The 20,049-nt window shown below is 39.8% G+C and overlaps 1 protein-coding gene across 1 annotated transcript in view; it reads left to right on the top strand.

Annotated features, from left to right (window-relative positions):
- Positions 1-17,519, top strand: part of CFAP61 (cilia and flagella associated protein 61) — a 271,044-nt gene extending 253,525 nt beyond the window's left edge. Inside the window, exons 28-29 of the mRNA XM_015597027.2 lie at positions 10,009-10,099; positions 17,012-17,519. Coding sequence (XP_015452513.1) covers positions 10,009-10,099; positions 17,012-17,212 — 292 coding nt within the window. The 3' untranslated portion in view covers positions 17,213-17,519. The remainder of the gene's footprint in view (positions 1-10,008; positions 10,100-17,011) is intronic.
- The last annotated feature ends 2,530 nt before the right edge of the window (positions 17,520-20,049 follow it).

Genomic DNA, 20,049 nt, shown 5'->3' with positions numbered 1-20,049 from the left:
CTCTTGCTTTTGGTCTTCTGGAGGTATACTCCTTGCAGCCCTTCTGTGCTATGCCAGCATAAGTTTCTCTATCACTTCTAAACTTGCCTCCATCTCACCCAAACCCCTTAACCAGGCTTGGCAGACCCACATGTCCACTGTGTCCCACTTACGCTGGGAGATGACAATGATAAACCACAGGGGACATCAATTGATCTAATTGCTGCCACATAACAATGAGGACCCAGCGTTGCCAAATCTGATTTTTTTTAAAAAAAAAAGGACAGAAATCCAATTTCCATATGTTATTCAGGCTAAAGCAAACACGTCTGTAGGTCATACCTGGCCCTCTGATTATATACCATGACGTTTATCACTTCCTACCTTCTGCACGTCAGAATGTACACAGGAGAGACAAGTCCAGCAGCCACACTCCAGCCCACTAGACCACAAGGCTGAGACTCACCCTTGAGTATAACCTACAACTGGGTATTGTAGGAGAATTCTGTCCTCTGCCATGAATCTAACATGCTGTTAGTAAAAGAAAGGAGATGTATAGTGAGAACCTTATTCTTGAAGGCAATTCTGCACGCCACCCAACTGCTGTTCCCCCACCAGGAGTAAAGGCAACTCTTAGGCACATTTCCAGCTCGAACACACCTCTGTGCACATGTGAGTGGCAGCTGGAGACCCTCTCCAGCTCTAAAAGCAGGTCTAAAAGCAGAAGATGACTGTTGTCACAAGAGAAAACTAGAACGCTTTTCATTTGAAAAAAGATCTAAATAAAGATTTTGGAGAAAGAGATGTGTTTCTTCTCTGCCCAGTCACCTCCTTGTTCCTAACTGTTGAGTAGTTTGGCAATTTCCGGTTGAACTATTTGGACACTGGGGAACCCACCTTTGCTTTTCTGCAACTCTCCTTTCCCATCTGCCTGCCAGAAGGGCCTTGGCCTTGGCGTTAAGATCCAAAGTTTGAAAGAACGACACTTTTCTTTTCCCTTAGACATGCTATATTTTTTTCTAAGGCCAGTGAATGCAGCTTCTTCCAGTGTGTCTTGTCAATTTGCTTTTCTCAGTCTTCAGCATGACCAATGGCTAAGCTAGTTACCAGATCCTCTCTCAGACGATACGATTTTGTCAATACAAGAGGCCAAATGACCAGATGAGGATAAGCTCTGGTGAAATCTGATCAATTGCTTAATGATTGGACCATATCGACCAGAAATGGTTAATTCAGTTCCATGAGTAGACATTTCCCAGACCTTCTGAGAAAAGTGTATTATTTGCGGAAGTGGTAAAGAATTTAAGTGCTCTAAAAAAAAAACCAGGCCAGCCACTGACAAAATGAACAGAGACAGTAATATCTTCTGTTTGGACCCTGGATAATTTGTGTAAATTTTTTCTCACAGCTGTGTAGAAATGACTTTGTGATGTTAATACCCAAATCTACAGAACCACTTAGAAATCCTGTTGTGGCTATGTTCTTACCTGACATTCTCCCCTGAAGTCTTCTCGGCGACCAGCTTTGTGGGTTACTTAGTGGCTCTGGTTAGTCTTCCCTTTTTGAATATCAATTGAGAAATAAGTTAATATTTTCTAGTTTTTTTTTTAAGTCACAATATTCATATAAATATAAATTTCCCGAAAGCTCCTCACTAATGCTGGTCATCCGTAGCACTTGGGGCCGTTAACGCAGACCTGCCCCCTAGCCATGGCAAGAATTCCAAATGTTCTTCTTCTTTCTATGAATAAGGAAAGAAACCAAAGCACAGTTTGGGAGGAAGAGAAATTAGACCTAAAACTTTTCTTAAAACTTCTTTCTAACATTCCTATATCGAAAGGATATTATCTTCGTTTGACTCAATGTTGTAATCAATTTCAAAATGAGTCTGGTTAAATTCAAAGTATTTCTAATTTTTTGCAGCTTTATTGAAATATAGTAGACAATTAGTTGCTCATATTTACATTGTACAATTCAACGAGTTTTTTTTTTCAATTATAGTTGGCATAAAATATGTTAGTTTCAGTTGTACAGCATAGTGATTAGAGATCTATATAACTTACGAAGTGATCACCCCACTAAATCTAGTATCCCTTTTTCCCCTTACATATTTATTACAACATTATTAACTATTTTCCTTATGCTACACTTTATTTCTCCATGTCTATTTTGTAATTATCCTTTTGTACTTCTTAATCCCTTTGTCCTTTTTCACCATCCTACAACCGCTCTCCCATCTAGTAAACCTTCAAAATAGTCTCTGTATCTATGAGTTTGTTTCTATTTTTGTTGTTGTTGTTGTTGATTTTGTTCTTTAGATTCCACATGTACATGAAATCATGCGATATTTGTCTTTATCTGACTTATTTCATTCAGTGCAATACTCTCTAGGTCCATCAAGGCAATAACTTTTTTAATCCCCTTCCTTTTAGTCTGTGTTTGTCTTTTAATCTTAAGTGAGACTCTTTTGGGCAGCATATGTAAGGATCTTATTTTCTTATCCATTCAGCTACTCTATATTTTGGTTAGAACACTTAATTCTTTTCTATTTGAGGTACTTGTTGATAGGAATGTAGTTATTACCATTCTTTATTCATATTTTTGATACATGTTCTTTCTTCTTAAAGAAGTCTCTCCAATGTTTTCTGTAATACTGGCTTAATGTTGATAAATTCCTTTAGCTTATTTTTGTCCAAGAAGCTCTGTATCTGTCCTTCAACTCTAAATGATAGCTTTGCTAGATAAAGTATTCTTGGTTGAAGATCCTGAGTTTTCATCACATTGAATATTTTGTGCCAAGCCCTTCTGTCCTGTATAGTTTCTTTTGAGAAATCAGCTGCCAGTCTTGTGAGTGCTCCCTTGTAGGTAACTAACTGCTTTTCTCTTGCTGCTTTTAAGATTCTCTCTCTGTATTTAAACTTTGGCATTTAATTATGATGTGTCTTGGCGTGAGCCTCTTTGGCTTCCTCTTTCTTGGGATTCTCTCTGCTTCCTGGGGTTGTGTGTCTATTTCCTTCATCAGGTTAGAGAACTTTTCCATCATTATCTCTTCAAATAGCTCTTCAACTTCTTGATTTCATTCAGGTACCCCTATGACACAGATGTTTTTACATGTGTCCCCTAGGCTCCTTAAATTATTATTATAGTCTTGGCTTCTTTTTTCTTGCCATTCTGATTGAGTGTTCTTGGCTTCCCCATCTTCTATATTGGTGGTTCAATCCTCTTCTTCATCCACTCTGTTGATTCCCTCTAATACACTCTTCATCTCAGATAATGTGTTCTTCTTTTCTCACTGGTTCCCTTTTATAATTTCCATTTCCATTTTTTTTTATCTCTTTGTTAAAGTTCTCACTGAGTTCATCTACACTTCCCCTAAGTTCATTGAGCATCTTTATAATCAGTGTTTTGAACTCTGCATCTGTTAGACAGCTTGACTCCATTATTCCTGGATCTCTGTTCTGTTCTCTCACATGGTTTCTGCTTCTTTGTCTTCTCATTTTGGCTGCCTATATGTGTCCGTTTCTATGTACTAAGCAAAGCTCCTATGTGTCCCAGTCTTATTAGCATGGCTTTGTGTAGTAGGTATCCAGTGGCACAGTCCTGAGATGAGTCAGCTGCAGGCCAAGTTTAGCCCCAGACTGTGCCCCTCCAGGGCCACCTGTTAAGATTCATCAAGCAATCCACAGATGCTGTGCTTATAGTTGCCTCAAGAGGTTACACAGAAACCAAGGCCAGCTACCACCAGTGTGAGTCTTGGCGCTGCTCAGCAAAGATCACCAGACTCGCTGAGGACACAATTGGATGTGGTTCGGATGGGGCCGCGAGTTGGGTGAGGCAGAGTTTCAGGGGATCCTTTGGGCAGAGCAACCTCTGCTAACCAATTTGATGACATCTCAGCTATGGTGGTGCTGTTCCCGCACACTGAGAGTGAGGAGGACTCAACAGAGTAACAATGCATAACACCAGCACTTCTGCCCAGGAGAGAGCCTCGCCTCTAGCCCTTGCTCTGACAACTCAGTGTCTCCCTGTAAGTCCCAGGTGCCCCTGTGCAGCTGACCCGGCACTGGTCCATCACCACAAAAGCCTGCTCCTGGACATGATTCTTTTAAGGGGCGTCTGCAGGTGACAGCTCCAACTGCCGCAATCTCTGTCCCACTCAGCCACTGGGTACCCAGCGGCCTCGCATCTTCACCCCCTCCTACCTTCTACCATTGCAGGTTGATTAATTATTTCTCTCCCTACTTGTAGTGCTTCTCTTCATCTAGATCCTAGGCAACTTTGCTTGCTGTTTGCTCTGTGTTTCGGTCACAACTTTGATTTGATCGCAAGAGGGATGAACAAAGCCTCTATCATCTATGCCATTTATTCCCATCTCTCAGAGTACTTCTAATTTTAATAATGAAGGCTGCTACATTTCCAGGATGATTCAGAGGAGGCCCACAGGGTTCCGTGGCACTCTAAACCCCTCCCACTGACCCTAAGCTCGGTCACTGCAGCTGGTGCAGAAGCTCTCCATAGAGAGGAGAGAGAGCAGCCCAAATCTGGCCCCTGCCTTCACCTCTTCAAGAGCACAGGCCCCAGCTGCTCGTTCAGTCTTGAGAGGACCAGCCCTGTGCCAGATGCTGTGGGGACCCAGAGCACACAGTGTGTAAGAAAACCAGATATGCACCAGGTTAACTTTCTTTCAAGGTCAGAAGTGCTCCATGCAGTGAAAATGGTTCAGAGAAAGTGAATGGAATCACTCAGCCAGGAGTTCATTTCAAGGAGGAGGTTTGTGTTGAACTTGAACATTGGATGGCACTGGGAAAGACGTAAACTTGGAAAAGGGTCCTCTGAGCTGCAGAGACTGCAGGAAAGCCAGGGTGCAAGGTATTTGGAGGGGTGGGAGGGGTAAGATTCTTAGACCCTCCACAGGAGGAGGCAGCAAAGGGAACAGTGGGAGGTCGGGGTGCAGATCTGGAGTGAGCTAGAAATGGACTCTGAAGGTATGCCCTGATGCAGCCTCAGTCAGCTCCTCCACAGCCCAGGGCATCCCAGTGTGGAAGAGGGATGTCCACAATCCACAGCTAGTGTGGAAAGGGAGCTGACCATGGCTTTCCAGAATTCCAGTTCCCAATTAACTAAAGCGGCCAGTATAGGAAATGCTCAGCTGGGTGCCACTTGCCATCGAGGTTGAAGTTGTCCTTCCCATGCAGAGTCAAAAAAGAAATATAATGCAAGCCCATTTCTTTTTTTTCCACAATGGGATTAAATTTTTTTGCTGTTGAATAAATAAATACATCAGCACCTGCTGGAAGGAGACAGGCCCGACAGCCCTGATGTCAGGATGCCTCATCCACAGGAGAGACTAAGGTTTGCCAACGAGGGCTTTCCACACGCAGCTTCCTCCTTGTCCTGAATGGGTGTGGTTCTGAAATTCTCCATGAACATACCTCACCCCAGCTTCATATGTGTATTTGGTTTGGTAACTAAAGCATGTGGGTTTTTAGTAAGTAAATTAAAATGCCTACATTTAAATTTTTCCCCCAAATCATAACCCCCTACACATTATAGAAACTTGAATAGCTTTCTTTCTAAGCTGATCCCAAATCCAGCACCTCAGAAAGCCAAAGGCTCAAGCCACATAGTCATTATTTGTAGGGGCCACTGGCAAGTTTGAAAGGCATAGTGTTTTGCATGGGGAGGATACTACTTTATTTCTGAGAGAAATACTGGAAACTATAGAGTTATTAAAATGATTTATAAAATTGGTACGCAGCTCCATTTTCTCTAATAAAAGTCAGTTTCCTAAAATGTTAACTTTCCAGGGGTTCAGAGGAAGGGAGGGAGGCACAGGGGATTTTTAGGGCAGTGCAACTATTCTACACAATCCTGTAGTGGCGGATACATAACATGACTTGTTTGTCAAAACCCGTAGAATGTTCGATACAGCAAATGAACCCAAGTGTATACTGCAAACTTTAATCAAGAGTAATGTATCAGTATTGGTTCATGAATTGTAATAAATGCACCACACTAATGCAAGCTATTAATAATAGGGGAAACTGAGGGAAGGAGGGAGTATGGATAACTCTGTACTGCTTTGAAAATAAAATCTATTAATTTTTTAAAAGTTGATTTTCCAGAAGTAAGCAAGGTCTTGGGGAGCACAAAAGTCAATTATGGACAGAGGCCAGGCTACTTTGGGGCTGTGAGTGGTAAATGACCGACAGTCACAGCCCAAAGAGTTACATAAAGGAGAAAGGATGTCCTCACATAGTGGCCACTCCGAGGTCGTTCAGCGAGCCTTTCAAAAATCACTACCAAAATAAATAGTTTCTGTGACATCTGAGGACCTTGCAAGTAAGACTCTTTACTGGGTAGATTTTTGGTACAATTATTTTTCTTAATCAGAGGAAACAGTTCCTTTTCACCAGTACCCACCACATCTTACATCTAACACCTTCCCTGAGAAATAGCGGCTACTTTATCTGACAGGAGATGTTGCTAATTCTGCATCCTCTCAAGAGCCTGACCTGAATCCTTTAAACAGAGCAGGTCAAGGGCACCTTGGAGACTGCGGATTATCTGCTGCCATTTTCTTCATAAAACCCATTCAGTTCTAAATGTCTTCGGATCAAAGTTGCAATTGGAATAAGAGAACTTCCAATGGGAGTCCTGCCTTAGGGATTGACAGAGTCCAAAATCCTTGTTTTACCCCTGGCTAAGGTGTCACTTTATACATATTTACCTTGATCCATAAGGCAGGCTGTGAGCAATCTGATGTTGCAGACAGATGTGCAGAAGCTGCTCTCCAGATAGGTTAGCCTACACACTCCTCTTGGCGATGCACTAGCTCTCCCAGGTGTGGGAGTGTTATCATTTCATGACCCTGTGGAAATTGTCTCTAGGGACCACCACTGCAATAAAATTGAAAACAAGTCTTCAGAAGTCAACTTGTTAGTTTGATTTCAGGGGTACTATTTCACTATCACTTTTTGCTTTAATGGAACCCAAGTTCTTTCTTGAAAATTTTTAAAAAGTCCGAAAAAAGAGCTATAAACCTCTTTCCATTTTGTAAATAAAAATGACTGCCACCAACAACTTCCAGGAATATCGATAGCAGTTTGCTACAGAAATTGTCACCTTCTGGACAAGGATCTCAAAATGTTTGTCACAGGAGGCAGTGGTGGGGAGTGTGAAAGAAATACAATTTCAGGTCTGCTAGGCCTCTATGCAAACTGTTTAACATTCTATGATGAGACGAGGAATCGTCAAATACCGAGTTGCTATTTCTGCTGGATGTTGGTGTGAGAGGCCATGGAGAGTTTCAAAGCCAGCAAAAGAAAGAATTTGCAATACACCCAACTTCCTGTTGACCCCCACTGTGCATACAGGCTTAGCAGCTATATTTTCAGAAGATTAAGGGCCACTTACTTCTCTAGCCATCTGTGCTTGGCTTCATGAACAGAGGCTGTGAAAATGTGGGCATTAGATGGTGGGCCAGAACCTAGGGTGGGCAGCATTGTGACCCTAAGGGCAGTAAGGTTTCCCCAGAACTCCTTCTTTGAAGCAGACAATGAAGAGGAGAGAGTGATGAAGGCAATGGGTGGAAAGACTGCCTGAACAGCACCTGGGTTGTTGGAAGAGAGCAGGGCTGGGCAAGGAAAGCAGAAAGACAGAGTTATGCCTCCTAGATGTATGTGGCTGTAGACCTTCAAAACCAGAGGATGGGAACTCCTGAAGGTGCCATGGAAACCCACAGAGGGGAATCTCAGTAACTGAGGAAAGATAGTGACAAATTTAAATGGACCCGTTGGTGCCTAACTTAGAATTATAATAGTTTCAATATTTTCATGTCCACAATTCCCTGAAGCTTCTCTAGAAGTTGTCTAGACATAATAGGCAGGGACCATCCTGGCAAAGCTGCGCTTGAGTGTCTGGACTTCAGCTATTATTGATTCTTTGGTCCAAGAAGCTATGGTCTGAGACAGGTCAAAACATCATTCCAATGAGGTGGCCAGCCCCACACTAATGTCTTAATTCCAGGAATTAGATGTTGGATGTTGGCCAGGGCTTGTAGGGGCTCAGAACTCCAGCCAGGACTCACATTGACTTGACTACATTCGTTCAGGATTTGGTGGCCTCGAGTAATTCCAGGGGTGAGCAATTCTCTGACAGATTTCTGTAAGGTGCCCTTCTGACACCCTCGGACTTCGATGCTCTAGAGCTCAGAAAGACCATTCTTAAACACTGATCTCACACATGGCTTTTCTGCTGTTCCCACTGAGTTTTCTCCTCCCTTTAATATAGCCCATCCTGGAGTATTTTGCAGAGTTTTGTCACCGATTTATTTGGCAGAATTTTATTCTATATTAATGAAAGACCAATCAAAGCCAGTCATATGGAATGTATACAGTGCAATATGCATTCACTCATTATTTCTTCATTCATTCAGTGAACATCTGTAGAACATCTAATGCCTGTTGCAGACAAGTGCTGAGCTAGATGGCCATGGAGCAATTACACGACATATCTGACTGGATGCCCGCTTCTAGGAGCACTCTTCCCACCCATCACCTTCCTAAGCTCATCTCCTACCACTCCCCTCTTTATTTATACCCATCCCGCTTCCCTGAGTGGTCTGGGCACACACCTGCTTCTGGCTTTCACGCCTGCTGTTCTCTCTCTCCAGAGGGCTCTTCCCCCAGATCCTCACGTGGTTCACTCTCTCCCTTCCCTCAAGTCTTTACTCACTAAGTCGCCACCTTAGGTGACTTAGCCTTTCTTTGGCCCTCTTCTGTCCTTGCTTGATTTATGTTTTCTCCTAAGCAGTTCTTATTCTCTAATATTCTATATATTTACCTGTTGCTTGAATGTAAGCTCCATGGTGACATGAATATTTGTCTCTTTTGGTCCCTGCTGTTTCCCCAGTACTCAGAACAGTAATGGGCACGTAATGGGTATAGAGTAAATATTAGTGGAATTAATAGTTGCATGAATAGGAGACCTTAACAAAGTAGGTAATTAAGCATGAAATTTGGTCACACAAATAGGTGATTGATAATAACTGATATAGCAGAGTCCACGCTGATCGTAGCATAGGCTCTTGTCATTAGAGTTGTCTTTCAGTGCCTCACTGGTTCCTGGAACTTGTTAGCTCCTTCCCTAAGAATTAACTTTAAGTCTCGGAAAACAGAAGGTGCCCATCTGCACGTGGGCACCAGTTTTTTCTTCCCCTGTGCACATACATGACATCCATTAGCAGTAATAGAGACGACAGACTCACATCCAGCAAGAGTGAAGCCAACATAATCAATGTGCCTCTAACTCTGAGGAAGTGAAGTTTCCTGTTCCAATACACTTAACATTAAAATGAAGTAAGAGTTTAAAACCAGTAAATGTTCTTGGTTATCCCAAGAATGCATCAAATTTTTAGCAATCATCTGTAAATAAAGGATGGCCATATCATCCTCCATGTAAGAAAGCATTTATTGAAAGAGTTTTCAGTAGAAAATTAACAAGTATAAACAGCAAAAGCTGCTCTCCTAGAAGAGATTCAATTAAGCATCAGTGCGATTACAGGAAGACCGTGTTGCAACACGGAGGTGGTCTGTTTTTCTGGTCATTATTAATCCAGAAACCGTAATGATGAGCAACATTTGTGCTATTGTCTACCCAAATTTAATTTGTTTATGCAGCAGTTCAGTTAATCCTGCAATCTGTTTTTCTCAAGCGAGGGCAGATAATGGAGACACCGTTCTTTACAAGTCTTCAGGCTTTTAAATTCTGATAAAATCAGGATTCTTCACTGGGTCTTGCCCCAGCTCTGAATTAAACCACTTTAAATGTAATTACGGAACCTGGCCTTACATCAGGAACATCCATTTAAAAAATTGATTGGCCAGGCTGCTCTACGAGGCATTTTATGAGCAAACGATTACAATGGGGCCAGGACTGTAATTTATAAAGGCAAAAAAAGCAGGTAAATACTTTATTAATGGTAATGAGAGGGTTTCCAGCTAACTGAATCTTTTTTTCCCTCACTAGCTACTTCACAGAGCCATGGTGCATGGCCCTCTTTCACGATCGTTTTATCGATCTCAGGAAAGAGTTACGCCAAATCTTAACTTCCAAGAAGGTAAGAGTGGTTAATGGATATGTGGGTTATTCCTTGCAAATTATAAGCAGTTTATAGTTGCTGATCATTTAGACTTTTCTCTACATTCCCGTTTTATGGTTTTACTTTTAAAGCCAACTGTACTTCATATAAACAAACTACAGAGTATGTAAACATGGATGGCGATATTCAGGGAAAGTGGATCATTTAAATCCTTTTATGAAGGGCATCTTTTTCCTTTTTACAAGTAACTGTACTTTCATTATCAGCTAACACTGTTGGTGGAAAACTGAATATGAGTTGTATCTACTTGCCCTCAAGAATGAAGATTGCATTCCTTTAGTTTCTGTCTGTATTTGCCAGCATGTGCTAAACATTTGTGCACACATGTTGTTTTGAACATGTAAAGAGAAGTCATCAGATGTCCAAACACACTCCTTTTATAACCAAAAATTCTTTCTCAAAGTGATACAGAATTAACTGGAAGTTAGGCTGCATATCCCAAAGGCTCCATGCTTAGCAAGAAATTTGACTCTGCAATGTAAATAGTAAAATATTTGTGAAATTTTAAATTATTTCTTTCAGCACTAGAGTCCTTACCAGAGTTGGGGAAAGTCAACATCTGTGCTCAGAAAGTAGTCAAAGACCCACCCTAGACTCTCCCTTGCTTCATTCAGACAAGGGCTAGAGCACAGCTGAGCTTCTCTCTCATTTGACAGTCTAAATGGGAAAGTCCTGTGTCTCTGCTGCCATTCCTCTGGAGAGTGCCCACACCCCCTGAAGGTTCCCACGGTGTCGGCTGCCATATTGGACAGCACAGATCCCTTCCATTCTAGCCCAGCATGTATCACCTTGATTAAGCCTAACAAGAAAACTCTCAGGTGGACGAAGGTACTATTATTTCCACTTTACTAGTGAGGAAGCTGAAGCTGAGAGATTTTAAATGAACTGCCGTGGGTTACACAGCTAGTCAGTGGCCAGCAAGCTTCAAAGTCAAGGATCTCTCACTCCAAAAACAAGAACGTAGGCACGGAGCCACACCAGGCCAAACTGCGTGGCTTGGTACCTTCTCTTCATTGCGCATCCTACCACCCCTCTGCTTTTCAGTTTTATTCCTGGGGTACAAGCTGAGAAATTTAAATAACTATAATAATCTGAAGTAGATTCAGATTGAGAAAAATAGGTTTAAAACTTAAAGCAAACACAATTATCTTTAGGATCCCCATAGGAAGCTGGCAGATAAATATACATTCCCTGCACTTTGTCCTGAAGCTGTGAGGAAGTCAGCTCTCATTGAAATATGAGTCCAAGTTGTAAGCCTGGTGCTTACTGAACTCCGCTCAACTCCTCAGATGCCTCCTTGCTTCTCAAAATGTCGTCTGCAGCTCAAAGCTGACCCATACTAAAGATTCATTAGTTTTTTAGTTTTCCAATCAGAACTCTGTGCCTAAATCCTCTAAACCCCAGATCTGAGCTCCACAGTTAACATTTTGCACAGGGCCAAGGGGTTTTAGGTCTCAAACTTAAAAGGGAAGCTTTCTCTTCACCTTTCCAAGTAAACTGTCAAACCCATAACTCACTTTTCATGGCACTCGCTGAGAACCCTCAACCTTTACCAATGAACAGACATTTGCTGTCGGTCAGTTTATTATGAATGAACCCAGTGTGGACAGCAGGCCCTTTCAGTGGACCGGAAGTGGCTATGGACATTTGAGGAAGATACACTAAGGGCTCCCCAGCCATTTTTGTGGGTTTTCTAGGTTTCCAGAAAGTGAAACCTCTGGAGGAAAAGCCTCCGCTGGGGATTGTTCTGTTTCTATATTTGTATTTGTCAAGTGGAGAAGGCCACAGAAAGAGATGGTGTATGCAGTGGTGTCTACTTCCAGCTCATATTCCCTGCGGAACAGGGACTAACTGTTTACACCTCAGAGAGCTGTGGGAGGAGATAAGGAAGGGGTGTGTGCAAGTATATTCACAAAAGAATGGCTTCCAGTGAGTGCCAGTCACCACAAATAATGGTGGTGGTGACAGTTATGGTAGACAGGCTGATAGTGAAAAGAATAAAAGACTAATATCTATGACTGTTATTATAAGTCATGTCAAATCTACATATCATTTATTAAAATATCAAGCTCATTACAAGACATCTCAAATCCTTTTGTGGAGGTAGAAAGAGGAAATCTACTGCCACTGCAGTTAGCTGTGGCTGAAGCCAAAGAGTCACTGACCAATGGCAGTGTAGTGAAAATCACTCTTCGAAATCCTCTAAGAAAGTTACATTATAAACATATATACACCTGACAACAGAACCTCAAAATCTATAAAGCAAAGTTGATAGAATTGAAAGAAGAAATAGTTCTAAAATAATAGTTGGAGACTTCAATATCTCACTTTCAAGAATGCTAAGAATAATCAAAAGATTAATAAGGAAATAGAGGCCTTGAACAACACTGTAAACCAACTGGACCTACCACATAAATACAGAACACTCTACCCAATAATAGCATGATGCACCTTCTTCTCAAATGCACATGGAACATTCTCCAAGAAAGGCCATATGTGAGGCCACAAAATGATTGTCAATAAATTTTAAATATGTAAATCATTCAAACTATTTCTTTCACCACAATGAAATGAAACTAGAAATCAAAAACAGAAGGAAAACAAAAATTCAAAAAATTTATAGAAATTAAACAACAGACTATTAAGCAACTTATTTAATTTCAAAGGAGGAATCTATTGGGATATTAGAAATACTTAGAAACAAATGAAAATGAAAACACAACATACCAAACTTTATGAGATGTAGCAAAAGCAGTTTCAGAGGGAAATTCCTAAGTTTTAATAAATACCTAAGTTTTAAAAAAGGAAAGATCTCAAATCAATAACCTACTTTTATACCTTAAGGAACTAAAAAGAGAAAGACAAAACTCAATGCTAGCAGAGGAAGGAAATAATAAAAATTAAAATGTAGATAAACGAAGTAGCAAATAGGAAAATGACAGAGAAAATTAATGAACCAAAAGTTGGTTCTTTGAAAAGATCAGCAAAATTGACAAACCTTGAGCTAGACAGGCTAAGAAAAAAAGATTGAAATTACTGAAATCAGAAGTGAAAGTAGAGACATTAATATTGATCTTACAGAATCAAAAAAGAATTATCAGAGAATACTATGAACAATTGTATGCCAACCAATTAGATAACCTAGATGAAATGAACAAATTCCTAGGAACACACACACTACAAAAACTGACTCAAGAAGAAATAGAAAATCTCGACAGACCTGTAATAAGTGAAGGTATTCAATCATTAATCAAAGAAACCTCTCAACCAGATGGCTTCACTGGTGAATTCAACCAAACATTTAAAGAAGAATTAAAACCAATTCTTATCAAACTCCTCCAAAAAAATAGAAGAGAAAGGATAGCTTCCTATTCCATTCTGTGAGGTCAACATTACCCTGATACCAAAGCCAGACAAGGAAATCAACAGAAAACTACTGAGCAATATCCTTTATGAGTTTAAATGCAAAATTCTACAACAGAATACTAGCAAACTAAATCCAGAAGTATATTAAAAGGATTATATACTGTGACCAAGTGAGATTTACCCCAAGAATATAAAAGTGGTTCAACATATGAAAATTAATTAATGTAATACACTACATTAATAGAATGAAGTGGGAGGGGGAAAATGTTAACATCTCAATGCAGAAAATGCATTGGACTAACTCAAATATGTTTTCATGGTAAAAATACTAAAAAAAAAAACTAAACTAAAAATAGAAGAGAACTTCACCAACTGGATAAAGCATATTTACGAAAAACCCACAGCTAATATTACACTCAATGATGAAAGACTGAAAGCTTGATCGCTGAGATCTGGAACAAGACAAGAACGCCTGATTTCACATTCAACATTGTACTGAACATTCTAGCCAGAGCAGTTAGGTAGGAAAAAGAGAAAAAATTAGGTTGGGAAGAAAGAAGTAAAACTGTCTATATTTTCCAGTGACATAATCTTATATATAGAAAATCCTAAAGAATCCACAAAATAACATTAGAGCTAATAAATTAATCCAGCAGTTACAAGATCCAAGATCACACAATAATCAGTTGTTTATATCAGCGATGAATAATCTAAAAATAAAATTAAAACAATTCCATTTACAGTAGCATCAAAAATAATAAAATACTTGAGAATAAATTTAACCAAGGAGGTGCAAGACTTGTACACTGAAAGCTACAAAACGTTTCTGAAACAAATTAAAGAAGACTTAAATAAATGGAAGTCATCTGTGTTCCTGGATTTGAAGACTTAATATTGTTAAAATGGCAATACTATCCAAAGCAACCTACAGATGCAATGCAATCCTATTGAAATTCGAATGGCATTTTTTTGTAGAAATGGAAAAGCCAATCCTGAAGTTCATATGGAAGTGCAAGAGACTCCAAATAGCCAAAACAATTTCAGAAACTAAAGTCGAAGAACGCACTCCTTTCAATTTCAAAACTTACTACAGACTAAGACAGTATGGTACTTACGTAAAGATATAGGTCAATGAAATAAAACTAAAAGTCCAGAAGTAAACCTATTTACATGAAAAGATGTTAGCATCATTAATCATTAGGGAAATGCGAAGTAGAACCACAATAAAATACCATACACACCCACTAGGCTGGCTCTAGTAAAAAAAAAATGATAACAAGTATTGGCAAAGATGTAGAAATATTAGAACCCTCACACATTGCTGGTGAGAATGTAAAATTGTTCAGCGGCTGTGGAAAAACAGTTGATAGTTCCTAAAAAACTTACACAGGGAATTATATGACCTAGTCATTGTAATCCTGGGTATATACCACCAAATAATTTAAAAATAAGTATCCAAATGAATACTTGTACATGAATTTTCATGGCAGCAGGACTCAGAATAACCAAAAGGGAGAAGATAGCCCAAATGTCCATCAATGGATAAACAATGTAGTCTGTCCATACAATGTATTATCATTCTGCCATAAAAAGAAATGAAGTACTGATAAATTCTACAAAGTGGACGAACATCAAAACATTATGTTAAATGAAAGACCCAGACACAAAAGGTCATGTATATAGCATTGTGAAGTGGGCTGGTCACAGATGAGCACTTTGAGAGAGGGAATGGTCACATTAAGAGGGGAGGTGGTCAACTGAGAGAGGGGATGGTCACACTGAGAGGGGGGATGGTCACGCTGAGGGAATGGTCACACTGAGGGGGGATGGTCACACTGACAGGGGGGATGGTCATTCTGAGAAGTGGGGATGGTCACTCTGAGAAGGGAAGTGGTATCAGTTAGAGGGGAGATGGTCACACAGAGAGGTCATACAATAAGAAGCAAATGCACAAAAATCTGTTTACAATTTAGAGCAGTATTTGTTTTAGGTAAATTTAAAAGTTCTATTTTGTGACTTTATACTATTTACCCCATTGTCAGAACAACATTGTATAACGTGAGCCCAAAATCTTCAATAATTTTTGTAAGTTCATTTTTTTGTTTGATACAATTCTCCTGAAAAATTAAGGCAGAAAGAACCAACCTCATATATACTGCCGAATGTATGCTTAGGAACATGCTAGTGGCACTCAAATATTTCAGCACCTCTAATATTTAGCTCTGGGCACCAGTTGCTTCTTTACTCTCTGTCTTTTCTGAGCTGATTTGAAGTCCTGGTCCCCACTGACTATTATTCCAAGTGATGTATGTATAATCTCTGACACCCATTAATGTTTCACTTAAATAACCAAGTGATAATTTCCTGGTTCCTCCATAGATTTTGAATCTAATTTTTTTAATCTATATGTTCTTACTATTAATAAATTAATGATCCAATAGAACTCTGTAAGTTATCTACTTTTTTTCTGTTCAAAATAAAAATAATTATTGGAAATTCAAATAAATACAGCATCAAAGTCCACGTGACTCTTCCTTTAGGTGATTTCCAATTATTGTGGTGTTTGAAAAGCACACAGCTCAAACCTTGGTGAAGTGCTTTTTATAGCTACCCTCCTGTAGATAGATGGACAGATAATTGATGAAGTAAATATTGTAGAACATTAGCCATAGAATTCAGGTGATTGTGTGTGGATGCTAACTGTACAATTCTATCACCTTGCTCTATGTTTGAATATGTTTATAATAAAATTTTGGGAAACCCCTACTATATTATAGAGATGCACAGCATATGATTCTCAACTTCATATAATTTTATTCTCTCTGAGCCCTACCTTTAGAGCTATATCAATGAAATTTAACTTTACTAAGAATTTATTCTAAGTTTTTTAATCCTATTCTTTGAGGATTCTAACCAAGTAAAGCAAATCATCTATGAGTTTTCAGGTAAAAATTTTTGATCACTTTATTTTTAAAACAAGCATGATCTACAGATAATTTTTATCTGAAAATTAAGAGCTTAAAATTGTTATGCTTGGTGAACCTTGAGGATGTAATGCTAAGTGAAGTAAGCCAATCACAGAAAGACAAATACTATATGATTTCACATATGTGAGGTGCCTAGAGGAATCGAATTCATAGAAATGGAAAGTAGAATGGTGGTTGCCAGGATCTGGGATGAGGGGAAATGGGGAGTTATTGTTTAATAGGGAGAGAGTTTCAGTTCGGGAGGACGAAAACCTTCTGTGGATGGAGAGTGGTGATGGTTGCACAACAATGTGGATCTCCTTAATGCCACTGAAATGTACATTTAAAAATGGGCAAAGTGGTAAATTTTATGTTATGTATATTTTGCCACAATTATAAATAATTTTTAAAAGCTAGGAGAAAATGACTATCCTTGGAGAACTGAGCACTATCTTTTTCATTTTTTGCGAAATTGCCCTCTTATTATGAGGCTAAGTGCAAATAATTTCTGTATCTGGCCTCTTGCTGCATTTTCCAGGAAGAAGAACTTCCTTCCATAGAACAGTTAGCCCATCAGATAGAAGATGAGGAAATTAACCTGAAAGAGAAGCCGAGGAAATACCTCAAAAGAGTTTTCCAGGAAACCATCTATAAGACGCTGGTGGAGAAGAGCATCCTTGACTACCTGCACTATAATTACTACCACCTGCCCATGTACGCGTGGCCAGGAATCATTTAGTTGTGGTCGCGGTCTCCACTTTACTGTTTTCACACACGTAGTTCCTGGAAGCAGACTGTATAAATAGGAAACCTCTCTGAAGCCCGACTTGGCAGCCGAGCACCATCGTCTCCTGGTTTTGTCATTTCTTTTCCTCTTCCACTTACGCCTGTAGTTTTCTGTCATCCCAGTAGGTGGCGCACAGCCATGTCTGTTCTGGGCCAAGGAGACACTCTGCTAATACCAGATATATTCCTGTGCAGAATAATCCATTTTAGCAATAAAATGAAATCGCACTGTGTAAAACTTGTTTTTACCTTGGGTGTGACTCTATTTGGTTTCTCGAAATTTTCTGGCTCCAATTTTGTTAGTTCTTCACATGTTTTATCACCCAGTAATACTCCTGGGCGATAAAAAAGAAAATTGTGTGGCCACAATGGACAATTAGAAAAACAGATAATGAGAAATGATCTCTGTAAGACAACATCAGAGGGACTGATTGTGTAAGAATGTTTAAGTCAACTTTTGAAACAAGGAGGCTGCCATCACGATCCCTGTATTTCTACTTCAGATTGTAGAGCATAAGAATAAATGCACTGAGAAACTGGAGGACAACACACAGGTTCACGAGGGGTTTTAACTAGAAAATGCTAGTGGGAAATTAATCTAGTTGATTCCCTTTGACACTTCACACTATTGCTTTGCATTGGGGGCCTGGTACATGTCACCTGTAATATGGGTCAGAGGCCCTCTTTCTTATAAATAAAGAAAATTAAGTGCCTACTAAAAAACATGAATTCAGGAAAGACAAATACTACATTGTTTTAATTTATTTAATTTATTAATTTATTTGGATCTCTTTTAGTTGATAGTGTGACACTCTTTATGACTGAATATTGACCAGCAGGGCTTAAATTTGGTTTGCATAGACATAGTTAAGTTTTTGCTCTTTTTTTTTTGTATCCATGTTAGTGTTTAGCAAGAGTTGGCACAATTACAAGGATTACACAGCTATTCGGAGGAAAAGTCATAGTTATCATTACTGAATTCTACACCCAGTATCAAACTGATACTTCTCAAAAATAAAATTGTTCTAGAACATTGATTTGTCTAAAGCAGGCAAAAGGAAGCAATAAACTCCTCTAATTCTTTCACACATATGTTTTACACAAATGTGTGGATCATTCAGGGAGAGGGCCCAGCTTCTGCCGTATGGTTTAAACTGTGTAACTTGGAGAACAATTGCTACTAGTTCACTCTTCAAACTGCAAACCCAACACACACAAAACCATACTTCAGTGGCCTGAGAATGAGTCAGCCCAAGAAACTATCCTCCTGCCACCCCTTTCCCCTGAGAGGCCTTGGGTCAAATTCATCAGCAAATGGAGCAAATGTCTGTGACAGTCCCTGGGACCCTTGAGTGGAGATTAACAGAACAATCTCAGAAGATCAACAATTATGATTTCTGTGACAAAGTATTACCATTAAAAAGCTAGTCACATTGAAGGGACCCCAAATGACAATGCCAATCTTAATATTGAATTATGCATAAATTTGATGTTTTTCTTTGCTGCCTTTTAAAAAGCAATCTTAGAACTCCATAAGTATCATGGCAGATTTGAAGATGTCTAGAAAATACTTTAGTCTACAAAGTATATTGGATAAGGTTATTGTAATCCGCATCACATAGTCAGAAAGCGAGTACTTTCATGAATCTAGGCAGGGATTTTAGCATATATGTGCAGACTTCAGCATTTTATCACTGAGAAACAACTTGACTAAGAATAAAAGAAGTATCCAAGAGTGGTTGATCAAAGCTTGAAATTGGCTGTTTTAAGGGCTTCAGGGGAAAAGAGACATATACTCCTTACTGATGATGCAGACTGGCAAAAGAAAGGGCTTCAAAGAGACCAATATCTGAACTTCTCTTGGTGTGCACAGGCATGGATTCTCTGGAGACAGATGCATTTCAGTATTTGCTGTTGAGCTGAGGACATCTTGGACTCTAAGCCTGATCTTGGAATTTTATAGTTTTGAACAAAGAATATTGACAAGAAAATACCAAAGTTAATATTTCTAAGTTTTATTCCCCCAAATCACATGCAACAACCATGCCTCCCAGGTACCTCTAATGATCTCCTGGCATATATCAGTTTGTAATAGAGTGAAACCACTTCCTTTCCAAAAATGGCTCCTTATATTACACCCAAGTGTCACAGGAAGGCCAAAGAAAGATAAAAAGTGAGGTGAGAGGAAAGGGAACACTGCACGGAAAATAAAATGTAAAGCCAGCCAATCATTATTTACTCTTAGAAGAGGGTGAGGGTGAGAGAGAGAGAGAGAGAGACAGATAGAGAGAGACAAGCACACCCGGGTGAGTGACTGTTAGCCAAGAAATGGAGAGGGGCTCAAAAGTCGCTGCGTGTGAGGAGCTGTTGATTGTTTTCTGGTTGAGAGAAGAGGTGATGATAAGGCTGGGATAAAGTGAGCCGGGAACCGGGCAGGAGCCGGCAGCTGTATGCTAATGTTCACAGAAACCAAGCCTCCTCATCCCCCATTAAAGCAGGCGGCCAGGAGGCCACACATCACTGAACAAATAGGCTCTCTCTAGACAAATAAAATAACACACGTTGGCCTGCGAGGAGGAGGGAGTCAGGGGAGAGCAAAGTAGGGAGAGATAGAGGGAGAGAGAGAAAGGAAGAGAGTGGGAGAGAGGAAGAAGACAGAGAGAAGTGAAGGGTGGCTGAGGAGAGAGGGGAGAGCTGGAGGAAGAGAGACGGGGAAGATAAAGGAGAAGAGAGAGAGGTGTGAGGAAGGACAGAGAGACTGGGAGAAGGGGAGGGACAGGCTGAGGGAAA

Source organism: Pteropus alecto, unplaced genomic scaffold (assembly GCF_000325575.1).
Source record: "Pteropus alecto unplaced genomic scaffold, ASM32557v1 scaffold45, whole genome shotgun sequence".
NCBI lineage: Eukaryota > Metazoa > Chordata > Mammalia > Chiroptera > Pteropodidae > Pteropus > Pteropus alecto.
This window is presented reverse-complemented; position numbering and strand designations above follow the sequence as displayed.